At 39.6% G+C, this 13,551-nt stretch overlaps 2 protein-coding genes across 2 annotated transcripts in view; both read left to right on the forward strand.

Moving 5' to 3' along the window:
* The window catches only part of RSPH10B (radial spoke head 10 homolog B), an 804,204-nt gene that overhangs the window by 601,941 nt on the left and 188,712 nt on the right, over positions 1 to 13,551 (forward strand). The gene's annotated exons all lie outside the window — the stretch shown is intronic.
* BAIAP2L1 (BAR/IMD domain containing adaptor protein 2 like 1) overlaps positions 1 to 13,551 on the forward strand; it is an 88,765-nt gene that overhangs the window by 62,651 nt on the left and 12,563 nt on the right. The window contains exons 4-12 of the mRNA XM_075179656.1: positions 1,028 to 1,089; positions 1,392 to 1,463; positions 2,169 to 2,306; positions 3,057 to 3,209; positions 4,765 to 4,929; positions 5,940 to 6,090; positions 7,982 to 8,186; positions 9,547 to 9,618; positions 10,239 to 10,428. Coding sequence (XP_075035757.1) covers positions 1,028 to 1,089; positions 1,392 to 1,463; positions 2,169 to 2,306; positions 3,057 to 3,209; positions 4,765 to 4,929; positions 5,940 to 6,090; positions 7,982 to 8,186; positions 9,547 to 9,618; positions 10,239 to 10,428 — 1,208 coding nt within the window. The remainder of the gene's footprint in view (positions 1 to 1,027; positions 1,090 to 1,391; positions 1,464 to 2,168; positions 2,307 to 3,056; positions 3,210 to 4,764; positions 4,930 to 5,939; positions 6,091 to 7,981; positions 8,187 to 9,546; positions 9,619 to 10,238; positions 10,429 to 13,551) is intronic.

Consider the following 13,551-nt stretch of genomic DNA (forward strand, 5'->3'; position numbering starts at 1 on the left):
CACTGCTAGTATGGAGGAAAATTAATTAATTTCTAAAATTCATAAGATTCTTTTATTTAAAAAAAACTGAACACCTTGCCCCACACTCACAATGACTAAAAATAGTCTCCTGTTTCCTGTGGCCCTGCCCAGTTGATTGATGTTACCTGACTTTCTCATCCCACGTTCCATTCCTACTGTACATATCTGTGTAATGAATAATAAAAGAAACATGTTTGCACTGGTGTGTTGATTTGCTGTTGTGCCATAGACCTGTGGAGGTCCATTCTTCCCCCTTTTGATCTTCTTCCCAGTGACTCTCATGTCAGAGAGTGTAGTGCATTTACAGTCTATGTAGCTAGTCAGTGGTGTCGTCACAGAGCGAGTGCAATGCATTCACACCGTCTACGTATCAGGACTGTGATTGGATGTGACCGAGTGATTTTGGGAGGAATGGGGAGCTCTTTGTGGAGGGAACTTAACAACTTTGCAGGCACTTTGAAAAAAGGAATGCCAAATCAGAGGTTTTGGGTGGAGTAACCCTTTAACAGAGCCAATGTTATTTGTTAATTATTATTGTCCTATTTGGAATACCTTTATGTATCTGATTCTAGACGTGCAGTACAGTAACACCATTCAGGGGACAAAAGGAGGGGAGTGCATATAATCTTCTTACATTTGTTATGACAGCTTATAGTTTCTACATGTATCCTGTGATTCTAATTGGAGAGTACTGGTGGCATTAGTTGTATTCAGACAGATTAGAGACCATCATTTAGCAGCAGTTAGAAAGACACAGATAGCGTTCCTCTGCTGCTGATTATTGTGAGACCTGTTGTCCTGTATTTGAAATAAGTAAGAAATGCAATTACAGAAATATCCTGAATATGTAAAAGTCATAAGAACAATTTGTCAATATGTGATTTTATTGTAGTTTACAAATAACTATGTTGATAGAGATATAGATAGATATAGATGTGTTATGTTATTGAATTTTTTTCTTCTTCCCATAAGTAGCACAGTTTATGTTTATTTTTCTTTTTAACAGGTCTGGTCCTTCGTGAAATCTCTAGTGTGCACAAAAAGTTAAATGAAAGCCTCGAAGAAAATGTAGGTATCATGTTAATATTATTTCCATAGAAAGCAGGCTTATATAGCATTATGGGGTAAATGGTCTTGCTATAGTAACCAGTCAAAGCTGTCTAAAGCTCACTAGACCAGAGAGAAACGTGCAGCCTGTGTGGGAACACAATCAGTTTTTGGGGTCCCTTTATTGTCTAATATTGGGGTCCCAGAACACTGATGTTTGGGGTTACAGAAAAAGTGAAAAAAAAAATAATAGACTGTAAATGTTTTGGTCTCGGCTACAATAGACTTTTAAATAATAATGCTGATATTTCATGTTCTTACAGTTCCGAAAGTTCCACAAAGAAATAGTTTCAGAGTTGGAGAAGAAAACAGAGCAAGATGTAAAATATATGACGGTAAGTTCAACTCATAACCTTAACAGCACACAGAGCCTTTGCCCTTATTTCCTTTAAATTGTATATAACTATGATTTCATCAGTCAGTTTGATATTCTGGCCCTACCTCTGGGTACGGCCATGCTTAGGAGTGATTCAGCTGTGTAATAAAACAATAAGCGTTTGCTCGGTATTGGTTGTGCAAGTCACTGTATTGTGAGCAGTAGTATTACACAATTTAAAGGTCTCCCATCAAGTTGGTATTAAGAAATCTCTCTGGTCGAGTTGTTGGCCCTAGAAAGACCATAGCGAATTAAGAGCACACTGAATGTCGCCTAGGAGAAGGGGGTCATTGAGGAAGCCTGTTTTTGTTTTTTCCAACTTAATAAAATGACATCAGAGGCCCTGGTGAAGGATTCTCCTTAAGTCTTTTGTACTTTTAAAAGCAATTTGACCAGGGAGAGTTCAACATACAGAGACTACCTGCTTGAGGCCTTTAAATGTTTTAATTCTATTGCTCACCATACATACAGCATGCAGAACCAAAACGTAGCCAGAAGTTGGCGGCAGTAGTAAAATCATTACATGGCACAGAAGACCTGTTGGTTTGTGCTCTTCTAAATGTATTCAATCAAATGGAGGACAATGGAGCCAATACTGACTTGTGTAATGGATTTGTATGTTAATATTTCCGCTGACCCGTGCTTATCATTTAATTCCTGCCAGGCCACTCTGAAGCGATACCAGACGGAGCACAGACACAAAATGGACTCACTGGAGAAATCAGAGGCTGAACTAAAGAAGCTCAGGAGAAAGAGCCAAGGGGTGAAGAATGCTACAAGATATGATGTGAAGGAAACAGAGGTTTGTGCTTTAATATGAACTATTCTCAGTCATTCCCTCTCCGGTATTGTGGTAAAGCTCTCGTAAATATATAGCTCAGTTTCCATACATCAATGAGAGAGCAGGTGGTGTTCTCACTTGTGCTCAGATCTTACACATCCTTTCTATGAAGTGAAAGTAAAGGTGACTGTACGTCATCTGTTTAAGGAAGTAGATTAGTAGTTCTATGTCCTTGGTAGTATTCTGTATTGTGTTAGGTCAGGCTGGTCAGACCTTGAGAATTGTACTTTATAAAAACATGTATATGCTGTAAAGTCTTGAAGGACAAATAAAGACATTTTGCGGGAATTAAACTCTGCGTGAAGCTTCGGGCACAACGGTACTTGGAACATTGCTGATTGTCCTGCACACCTTTATGGTGTGCAAGGAAAAGTTATCGAAGATACGTCACCGCAGAGTGCATTCAAGGACCTTCCTGAAGCACTCTGCGGCTCATCAGACAGAATCGAATCAGCCCCGATCTGTGGTTATCAGATGGGTAGCATTGGGGTATGTGTCATTGGTCACAAAGCACATGTTAAACCATTCACACATTTAGTCAAGTATTCGCTGATCAAAAATGACATTTTCATACGCTTGTCAATGAATTGTGTAAATCTGATTGTAGAAGCTTTATGTAGAATAATTTGCATGTACAGAGAGCAAAGATCTTATAGGTTCATTAATGATCTGTCGGTGAGCTAAAAATCTATTTATCTTCTATAATCTTAGTACTTGAACACCATTACTTCTCGCCAGAGTGATATCCAGAAATTTATAGCTGAGGGCTGCAAGGAAGCATTACTGGAGGAGAAGAGGCGTTTCTGCTTCTTGGTGGACAAACATTGTAATTTTGCTAATTATCTTCATTACTATCACATACAGGTAAGATTGTAATAAATGTGTGTATTTATTAGCTTACTTGCCCTACCCAATCACCTTGCATCAGAGCCGTAACTTAGAATTCTGGTGCCCTGGGCGAGAAAGACAAATGCCGCCCCCCTAGCCCTCATCTTTAACCAAATTAACCTAAAATATTCCTTAATTGCGCCCCCTTTCAGCGTTGCGCCCTGGGCGGTCGCCCCTGTCGCACAGCCCTAGTTACGGCCCTGCCTTGCATTGCTGTACATATGTGTTATGGAGTTTATAACTAGAGCGTTGGAGTGAAAATCATAAGCAATGTGAATGCATAACTGAAGGGATTTACCTCACACACCATCAGTATTAACAGGCGGTTTGCCTCATTTTACCCATCACAAACTCCTTTCCATACTCTGCAGGCGATCTCCAAGTCTTACACCTAAAGCAGCAAGAATCCATATCTTGCACTGATGAAATCTAATGAAGTTGAAGCCACTTGAATTGATGGCGTTGCCTCTTTCCTGTCTCTATGGGTTTTTTCAATAGTCTGGCGCAAAAAGGCACAGCACATGCCCCCGTCCAGAATTCCTAGGCGCCAGCTTTGTTTTTTTTATTTTGTATGGCAGTACTTTGCTTTATATCTTGCTAGGAAGCATGTATTGGTCAGTTTACTGTACTCTCTACATTTCTCCACATTTATATGCTTTATCTTTGTAAACTATCCAGGCCATGACTGGTCCCTACTGGGGTTCACCTTGGGCGATATTTTTTTGTGGAAGGACCCTGGGCACATTATGTATTGCCAGTTACCCAAGTATGTCTTTATACATGATGTATGTAATACAAAGACATAAATGAAGTCCCATTAGACTGGTATTTAAGTATCTGTGAATGAAGACATCCTAACATGGTAAAACAAGCAGCTCAATACTTCTGCGGGGACAGTAATGGGAGTCTGCTTGTCCCAGTTTTACTGACGTGTGGTGATCTGTTTGTTCTAGGTGCAGTAGTTGTGAGTTGTATGCCTGCTTGCGGTAGAGGGGGCTATTGATATGGGTCCTTGCCATGCCAGTAACTGATAGAATTTCTTTCTTTGGAATGATTTTCTGTTAACATGAGCACTTTAACATAGCAGATGATGGAGTAAATAATGTCCCCCTACCTCCTTCTTTAGTAAAGCGCTCGTGTCCTTTTGAATTGTCTCTCTTCAGTTCCACTTGCTGCTCGATAAGCAGAGAGGAGATGGATTATAAAATGCCTGTGTGCACGAGGCATAAATCTCAGTCACTGCTTAGGTGGATAAGCTGTGCGCAGCCGACTTCATCTGGCTCCAAAAGTCACCTCCGTTTCATCTCCTCATCATGACATTGTACAGTGCCGGAAATCTGTGGCTCTATAAATAAATGATTCTCTCTTGCAAAACACCCTGTTGACTTTCGGTTCACTAACGGTATCACAATATTACTACAAATAAAACTAAAGCTATATTACTTGTGAATTCTCTCCTAAGGTGATCATCTATGATACAATCTCCTTGTTCTTTTATGTAGAGCTGTTTTGTTGTTCTGTCCATTTGCAGGCTGCGGATTTGCTTACCTCTAAAATCCCCAAGTGGCAGGAAACATGCAGCGATGTCTCCCAAGCGGAAAATGTCAGTAGCGTGATCCAAGATATGAGCACTCCCGGGACCACGCCTATCTTTGGAACCCCGGAACCCTCTCCACTTACGGACAAGAGATCAATGGTACGACACCGCGCCGTGGATATCAGGAACTGGTGTCTTCTCACCATAGAAGATGTCATGTTTTGCTTCCTGGTAGACGCGCTATAGTGCTACAAATTATCTACATTTCTTAAACATACTGGGGACATTGCCGATACTAAATACGTACGTGCGCGTTGCGATGGTCCGAGATGCGCGGGTTTTATTGATAAAAATCTGTTACAGACCAAACCTGCACATCTTTTACTTCACTACGTCATGGGTTTTCAGTTCTTAAGTCAGTGCAGATCCAACATAACTATTAATAATAAATGTTGTTTGGATATTGAGAGAAATCTAAATAGATAATGTCAAGATTATGTGAATATCCTATAAATAGAATACATTCTGAAGACACATGTTATTGTCCACCACAAGACATTTACTCGTTCCAAGCCTTACCCATGTCTCTTATTAATGTATACAAGTCAGAATCGGGTCTCCACTTCTTTTTCCTGTTTCTTTTCATTACGTATTTGTGTTGAAATCCCCTGTATGAAATACATAGGACACGTTTCCATGTCCTACCCATAATTAACAATCTTTCTTTTTTTTTGGGTGTGGTGTGTTTTTATCTCGTGTAGGGCTAGTTTTTCTATATAAAAAGAAACCAAAGTCATCCAAGAGCTACATTTTGGCAATATTAAATTTATACTTTCAACCATAGTTATGGCTGTTCATCCGGGGAAAGGCTCATGTTCAGGGTTACCCCCAAACTATTTTTATTTCTCCCATCCATTATTTCCTGTTGTGAAACTAATGGATGGGAGATTGTCCCAATTTCAGTCTGAGTGTACATGTACATACATTCTAGCAGTGTAGATTATACTCTGGTCCGCTACTTGGAAGTTGGCTGAGTGACAGGTCTAATCAGCACGATGACGTCATTAATACGGTATTGTAGTGAGCAGATTGATGGGTCCGTGTTTGTACTTCTATTATGTTCAGTCTGTTTTGCGTTTGTTTTCTTTAACGCTGCCATTGTGTTACAGATACCTGTGGACTATGACACAACCTCTAGGAACACACTGAGGATGCCCCCAGCACCCCCAAGTCGTGCACAGACAAGTCCACTGGTCGACATGTTCAGCAACCCAACACCAGCTACAAAGGTGTCCTATGACCGACTAAAATCATCACAAGGTGAGCGAGTACTGCAGCCGCTGGGGTCACGAGATAGGGGAGGACTAATCCTGCAGTGTATGTAGCGTTTGTCTCGTTGCTGCACTGGTAGGCGGTTTGCAGGTTGTCCGATGTTGTTGAACTAGGCAGGCTAGTGTGTAGGGTCAGATCTCTAGATTACCTAAGCCTGCATTATCAATATTGATTATCTTTTTTTGTTTCATGTTACTACCAGAACATCATATTTTGGCCCTAGTATCTTTTGCAGTCCCCTGAGTTATAAATGGCTCCACCAGGTGCTGGCTGAGAGAGGAACTGCAGTTTTAAAATAAATACATTTCATCTGTAAACAAAGAGAATGAAACATTTCCGATCAATGGGCAACACTTTTTTTTTTTTTTTTCCTAGTAACGTGGATCATGTATTATACTTACTAATAGGGTGTAATGCACATGGGACTGACACCTGATTACTCTATGCCTTCTCCCATGCCAGACAGATGCATGTAATCCGTGGCATTACACCTCTAGTGTATCGTAGTAGTAGTGTGACATCTTCAATAAATTTAAGTTTATTTAAGAATAGGCTCCTCATATTGATTATTAATAAAAATAATATTCCCTACGATATATTTTGTCACCTCAAAATTAATCATTTTATTGAAGTCAATGGATGATTATCTTCCCTGGCTCCCGGATCTTGTTAACTGGTCCCTGAATTGTCCATTAAGTTGCCCACCCGTGCTGTATTGTTCAGTGGGGGTTTCTTGCCAGTTAACCCAACCATGATTTGAATACTTTAGACTGATAACTATCCCTTCTGGTTGCTGTACATGTTGCAGTCCTATAACATTGGTGATTTGACCCCACATGTAGAGAGCCTGATTGCCCAGGTCTGATCTGAGTACAGAGGAGAGGCCATGTACATCACTACCACTTAACCTTCAGCCGATTACCTCGAACATGTGCGATGGGGATCGTCAGCCAACCAGTTAGATTTTGATTGTTCAGAATGGGGCAACAAAAATGACCAAAATTGTATGACCAAATCTATAAGTGTGGACAGAATGCCACTGCTTTGACCTTATTTATCAATGTCATTGTTGCCCTCTACTTCACAAGTCTTATTGTAACCATAGTTTAATGAGGATAACAGGGAAAGAAAATAAAAATACAGATGGATTAAGTGAACACCCTTAGCTCTCTGTGACAAATACAGCACATTGTTTTCCAAGTCTTTCATGTCCATTCCAGAGTATGTATATATGAAGAATGAAGGAGGAGTGGCTTCCATTAGATAAGTTGTGTTATTAGTATTCCCGGAATGATATTGTAGGAGGCTGCCTGTTTCTGGTTGATGTTCTTTAATATTATTCTTCCAAGGCAAGAAACTGGTAAATCAAACTAATCTCTTCTCTCCTATGTGCAATGAGATCACCTCTCACTGGTCACTCCAGTAAGGGAGAATGTCCTCTGTCACAAATGTTCTCCTGTCACTATATAGAGGGTAGTTTTCTCCTTTCCCGAATGTTGGCTATTTCAGAACAAGTAACAATTATTAACAGAGATCTTGTTCTAACCTAAAGTCTATTTCGAGGATCCGTTAGAATGTGGTCAAGGCTTGAGAAGGCCACAGTGCAGGAATGCTTTCTGGGGCACCGTAGCAATAACATCAGTCTAATAATGTGCATACTGTAGCTACTGGTGGTCAAGCCTTACATTATAGGGGTTGGGTAAAGGGGAGATAAGAAGGAACCAACTACCAATGTGTGAGTGATAAAAGGTGTCTGTGCAGCTATGTGTAGTTCTAAAAGAGTTCACAGGTTTCGGTAGCTGATCTATAGGAAGCTGTATTGTCATCATTTCAAACTGCAGCCAGACATTTTACCAATTCCACTGTTTGTTGACGGCAGATGCCAACGACGACAGCAACCTGCCCCGGTCTATGTCTGTTGCAACTGGGTTGAATCTAATGAAGAGGGCAAAAGTCAAAACCATCTTTCCTCACACCGGAAATAGCAGGAATCTACTCAGCTTTGCACAGGGAGACGTCATCACACTACTCATCCCAGAAGAGAAAGATGGCTGGCTGTACGGGGAGCACAATACCTCAAAATTGTAAGTGTATTATTGGGCTATTTGTGCAACGTTACAATGGAAAGGTGCGAGCACTGCAGAATTATAACACAAGTGCAAATAATTACATTTATTTACAATATGGATGATATTTTTAGAGCTAGAACCCAAAGTAAAGTTGTTAGATAAAGATAATCAAATACTTACTAAACTGAAAGCATTGATAAGTCAACTTGTATCACTCAGCATTGGCCTATTTCTATAAACTAAAAAACAATCATGCAATGCAGTATTAACCACTTTGTTACTGGGGGTGATGGGATTAAATGTCCTTGTCTACAAAATTACTACATTCCTTAACTATTGAATTAACAATATAACCAACCAATCATTTAAAGGATCTAGTGGGTTTACCATTTATAACGGGGGCTGGTTTATCTCATGACATCTGTGATGCTGCTACAGAGTGGACATTATTAAATAAACCGTTATAGGTACCTTTTTATTTCCTATTGCAAAATATTGTACCGTGAAGAGTTGAGTCACTAGCAGAGAGTTTCTCAGCTGATGTATAAGTGAAAGGTGCAGAACGTGTCATAATAAGGGATAGGACGAGACACAAACAGCTAGGTCCTTTGCGGAGCAAAGAAAAAAAAAGACTGTATAAAAAAGGACAACCTCTAAAACTGTTCTCTCGAAACCTTTATCTCGTTTTAATATTCTTTCTCCACAAAATGAAATCTCATTTCTGGGGGTATATTTACTAAACTGTGGGTTTGAAAAGTGGAGATGTTGCCTATAGCAACCAATCAGATTCTAGCTGTCATTTTGTAGAATGTACTAAATAAATGATAACTAGAATCTGATTGGTTGCTATAGGCAACATCTCCACTTTTTAAAATCCTCAGTTTAGTAAATATACCACCAGGACTGCTCTACATCGAAGTGTACCAGTGACCCTGACTCCACCGAACTCTTCCTATTGGCCATTGGCAACGTTCTCCGCCGCAAAGGCTGCCACCTTCTGGCACAAATCCATATGTTTTGGTGGAGATCTAGCCACACCAGTACCACTTTGAGGCGTTATTTACAAATTGCAAAAAATCATCTTTAGATGACTTTTATTGAATTCTTGGAATAATTCAATATGCTGATTTATTTCCCCATTTCTTATGTTTTTAAAATAAGCTGAAGTCTCCAGATTTAAAATCTTTTCGTACATTTTCAATACATTTCTCACAAGAACATCCAGTGACACTAATAAACTGAATGCACCCAAAAAATATTTTAGTCATTGCTGGAATTTGATCAACACTGAATATTCTAGTTACATATTGTCTGCAAAAATGTTGCCATTTTGTTTATTAATAATATTTTTTTTTTTATTCCTTACCACATGCAGAAAAGGATGGTTCCCCTCGTCATATACCAGACCACTGGAAGAGAATGGAAAAGAAATGATGCAGGTGCCAAGGTGAGGTTTAGAGCACACCAAATTTAGGGGTTTATTTATTAAACTGTGGATTTCAAAAAGTGGAGATGTTGCCGATAGCAGCCAATCAGATTCTAGTTATCATTTATTTTGTCAATTCTACAAAATGACAGCTAGAATATGATTGGTTGCTATAGGCAACATCTCCACTTTCTCAAACCCGCAGTTTAGTAAATATACCCCTAAATTTAGTGTGTCATTGTACTTTTAGCTAAATTGTTTATCAAGTGTAGTGCAGTGGCTTTATCATTGTATAGACTGCCTTGTTTTACACAACCACAAGCATGCGGCAAGACGGCAAATGTGAGAACTAATGTGACGTTTACTAAAATAATGACAATATGTCTGTTCAGGGACCACACCTAGAACATGCAAACCTGTAGGCTATGGCTTCTAGCCAAAGGTTTGTGGCTGTCTAAATGAGAGCAGACTGCTGTCAATGGCGGGATAATGACTATGCATCTTTGGCACTACTTAGTCCTCTCTGCAGTGCATCAAACAGTGCCAGTAGGTGGAAGATGGGCCACACTGCACTGCAAGAAGCTTGAGGTCAATGTGCCTGACACTCGCTCACGTCGGTTCTCCGCTGTGTTCTGTTTCAGTGCGACTCCCAGCCCCGCTCCAGTGAGAAGTCTCAGCACAGCCAACTTAACTGACAAACGGGATATGTATCTCCCTGAACCGGACTATTTAGAAACGTCTTCATTTAGTAGCTCCTCCGATCAGGAGCAAGCGCCCTACACAAAGTCTTTTGCCAAAGAACCTGCCATCGGGGGTAGTAACGGATCTCCGGTAAGTAGGTTAAGTTTGATGATACCAGTTCTTACCTGCTGTACGCATTGATGTAGACAAACATGTTAGAGAAAGTGTCCTCTTACCAGAATATTACATGTTTAACCTACCTGCTATTTGTTACGATTTATTCCTCTTGGAAATGTGTCCAACCAACATTGCTTTGCCTTATCCATACTTGATCAGAAGACTATGAAAATTTCTATACAACGCTTTAAGTATGTGTGTACTAAACTTATACATTGTGTTCTATAAATACGTTTTGAAAATAATAAAAGTGATATATTAGCTCTGTATTATACAACGTGCAGCACATTTCATACCTCACGTACCTGGGTTAAAGTCTCAGTAGGAAGAGCAGAGTTTATTGCAGTAAATAGCACACCAATGCACAGAATGTCTTTGTTTACAATCAACGTCAATATCTAAAGCTATTCACAGCTAATCGGAGATCTGAAACTAGATAACACAGATTTTACACCATATCTGTTAGTCCTGGGTTAACTACGTGAGTTTTGTACAAGGCCCCAACTTATGGACTTGTTCCATTATTCACATACCCTCAGGTTCCTAAGCACAGGTACTGCCCCCTACTGTTGTTCTGTGCAACTGCACACAGTACAAAGGTGGTTACTGTTAGCTGATTTACTAGCAGAATTCCCCTGTAGGCTCTCTACGCTCCCCTGGCTGCCCTTGCACACAACTTAAAATACCTTGTCTGTTAGGATTAGTAAAAACAGTTGTGCAAACACATATCAAGTGGCTGTTTTAAGCACACAGCTTATATTAATAAACTAATAATAATGCAATGGAAGATTCCTGAGACTTCAGCAGTGACCGTAATTTAAAACAATAATAATTTGAACTAAAAGAGACTGTCACGATACACGCTCCCAGATGCCGTGACTTTGCTATATGAGGTCACATGATCCCAGCCCGCAGTCTCTCTCTACCTATCAAACAGGTTATACACCTACTGAATCGCCCCCAAACACAGCGCTCTCACACCCCCACACACTTCAGGTACAGCCACCACCTATTGAATACGGGCAAAGGGACCCCAATAGACTGGCACACAAGGCTTCTGGCTATCCACAGACTAGCAAGACCCAAACCAGCACACAAAGGGTTAACTCTTCACACCTCCAGACTGTTACCCAAATGTAAATGCAAGCACACACTAGGCTTGTTGTTCAAATATATTAACAAATCACACATCAGCATTCAAAGGGTTAACTTTGGTTGAGCTATTTCTTTTCTAACAGGCTAATGGATTCGTTAGAGTATGAAGGACGCAACATATTAAATTATAGATTTAATATACAAAAGTACAGGGCATTCAGATATAAAGAAAAATAGTTAATAAACAATTAATAGATTGCGATAACATACACAAGCAAAACAGTTTAAAATGGAAAGAATTAGATTGAGTGTCACTTACATGAATGGCATACTCTGTGCCATGGGAAATTGGCAAGAAAGATGGACAGCTTATCAATGTGAATTGATTTCCCAAAATGTCTGACCACTTGCCCCTTCCCAACACAGGTTTTTAAGCAAAATGAAAGGGGATGGTCTTCACAAGGGAGTGTTACTGCTAATAGGGAGGCAGGGATGTCCCCTGGGTGTCACTATAGTTTTCTCACAAATATTCCCAAAGTTTTGACCTTTGGGTAATTCTTCACAGATATATCCCAGAGACATAGTTCCCACTTCAATAAACCGGTTATAATCTCCCGCACATTTAAATACCAAACATGATGGAAGTATATGACAATGTGACATACCTTTCCCAAAGATATGTGATTATAGCTGTTTACGGTTACCACCCGTACCTGTCATTCACAACCCTGGTGTGATCTCTGCTCCTCAGTATGGAGTACCACCCGGATTTCCCAAAATATGAACTATGAAGACATTTTCCTTGGAAGCTCATATTTCTATATACCTTTATAGGCCTTCAAATGCTGCTTTGGGCTGCAAGGATGTCTAGCTGTGACCGGCCCCACTAAGTCTATTCAGGAGTCCAAAAACTAACTTGTGTCAGGATATATCTCACAGCAAGAGCCCTTTGAAGCTGCCACAGGTGACACTCCTATCTTCTCACACTGGGATGTCCAGAGCCATCAAATACATTTACATCAGACTTTCTGTCCTCACATTTTACACTGTAGTAGCTGAACTTATCAGTGGATTCATTTGATAAAATATATTTACACTGCAGTTATGATTTATCGCTTATAAATAACTGTGTGTTCTCTATGTTCACGACAGAGAGAGTGTATGTTTGTATTGTATACTGACGTGATCGTACTTTGTCTTGGCGTCTTTTCTTTACAGACTGTTAATGTAATTTATTACCACAAATGCCCTCTACCAGTGTTAGTGTATGTATGTGTGTGTGTGTATATGTATATATATATATATATATATATATATATATATATATATATGTGTGTGTGTATATATATATATATGTGTGTGTGTATATATGTGTGTATATATGTGTGTATATATATGTGTGTATATATATATGTGTGTGTATATATATATATATATGTATATATATATATATGTATATATATATATATGTATATATATATATATATATATATATATATATATATATATATATATATATATATATTATATTATACACTCTGCCCCAATATTGCTGTGCATGTTCGCCCCAAAATGGTACCCATTCATAATCCGATGATCTGGCATGTTTGGCGATGCAGTTGGAATATGACAACCAGTGAGCTGTGTGAACGCCCATGCCCAGATCGCACTTACAGGCCTGGTTTAATCTGGTAGCTCACCCTGAGTGGATGGCGTACATTTCGGATCTAGCAGTTGTCCCGTTTGGACACACACAATTGTCTCCAAATTGTACAGTAATTCCGAGCTGCAGGATCCGCCAATGTGTGACCAGCTTAAATTGCAGGAGCTTATTAGAACATAAGAGAAATTAGGAAATAAGTGGCATTTGTGCAGCAGAAAGACTGAGCCCACTGTAGAGGAAAGACAGTGCTACAGTCTTAGTAGTATTTTATGTTTTATTGGCGGAGTGAGATGTCCGCTTGTCTCTGATACCAGTGATACTAAATTTATAAATGTGCA

This window comes from Mixophyes fleayi, chromosome 7, assembly GCF_038048845.1.
Source record: "Mixophyes fleayi isolate aMixFle1 chromosome 7, aMixFle1.hap1, whole genome shotgun sequence".
NCBI classification, from domain to species: domain Eukaryota; kingdom Metazoa; phylum Chordata; class Amphibia; order Anura; family Limnodynastidae; genus Mixophyes; species Mixophyes fleayi.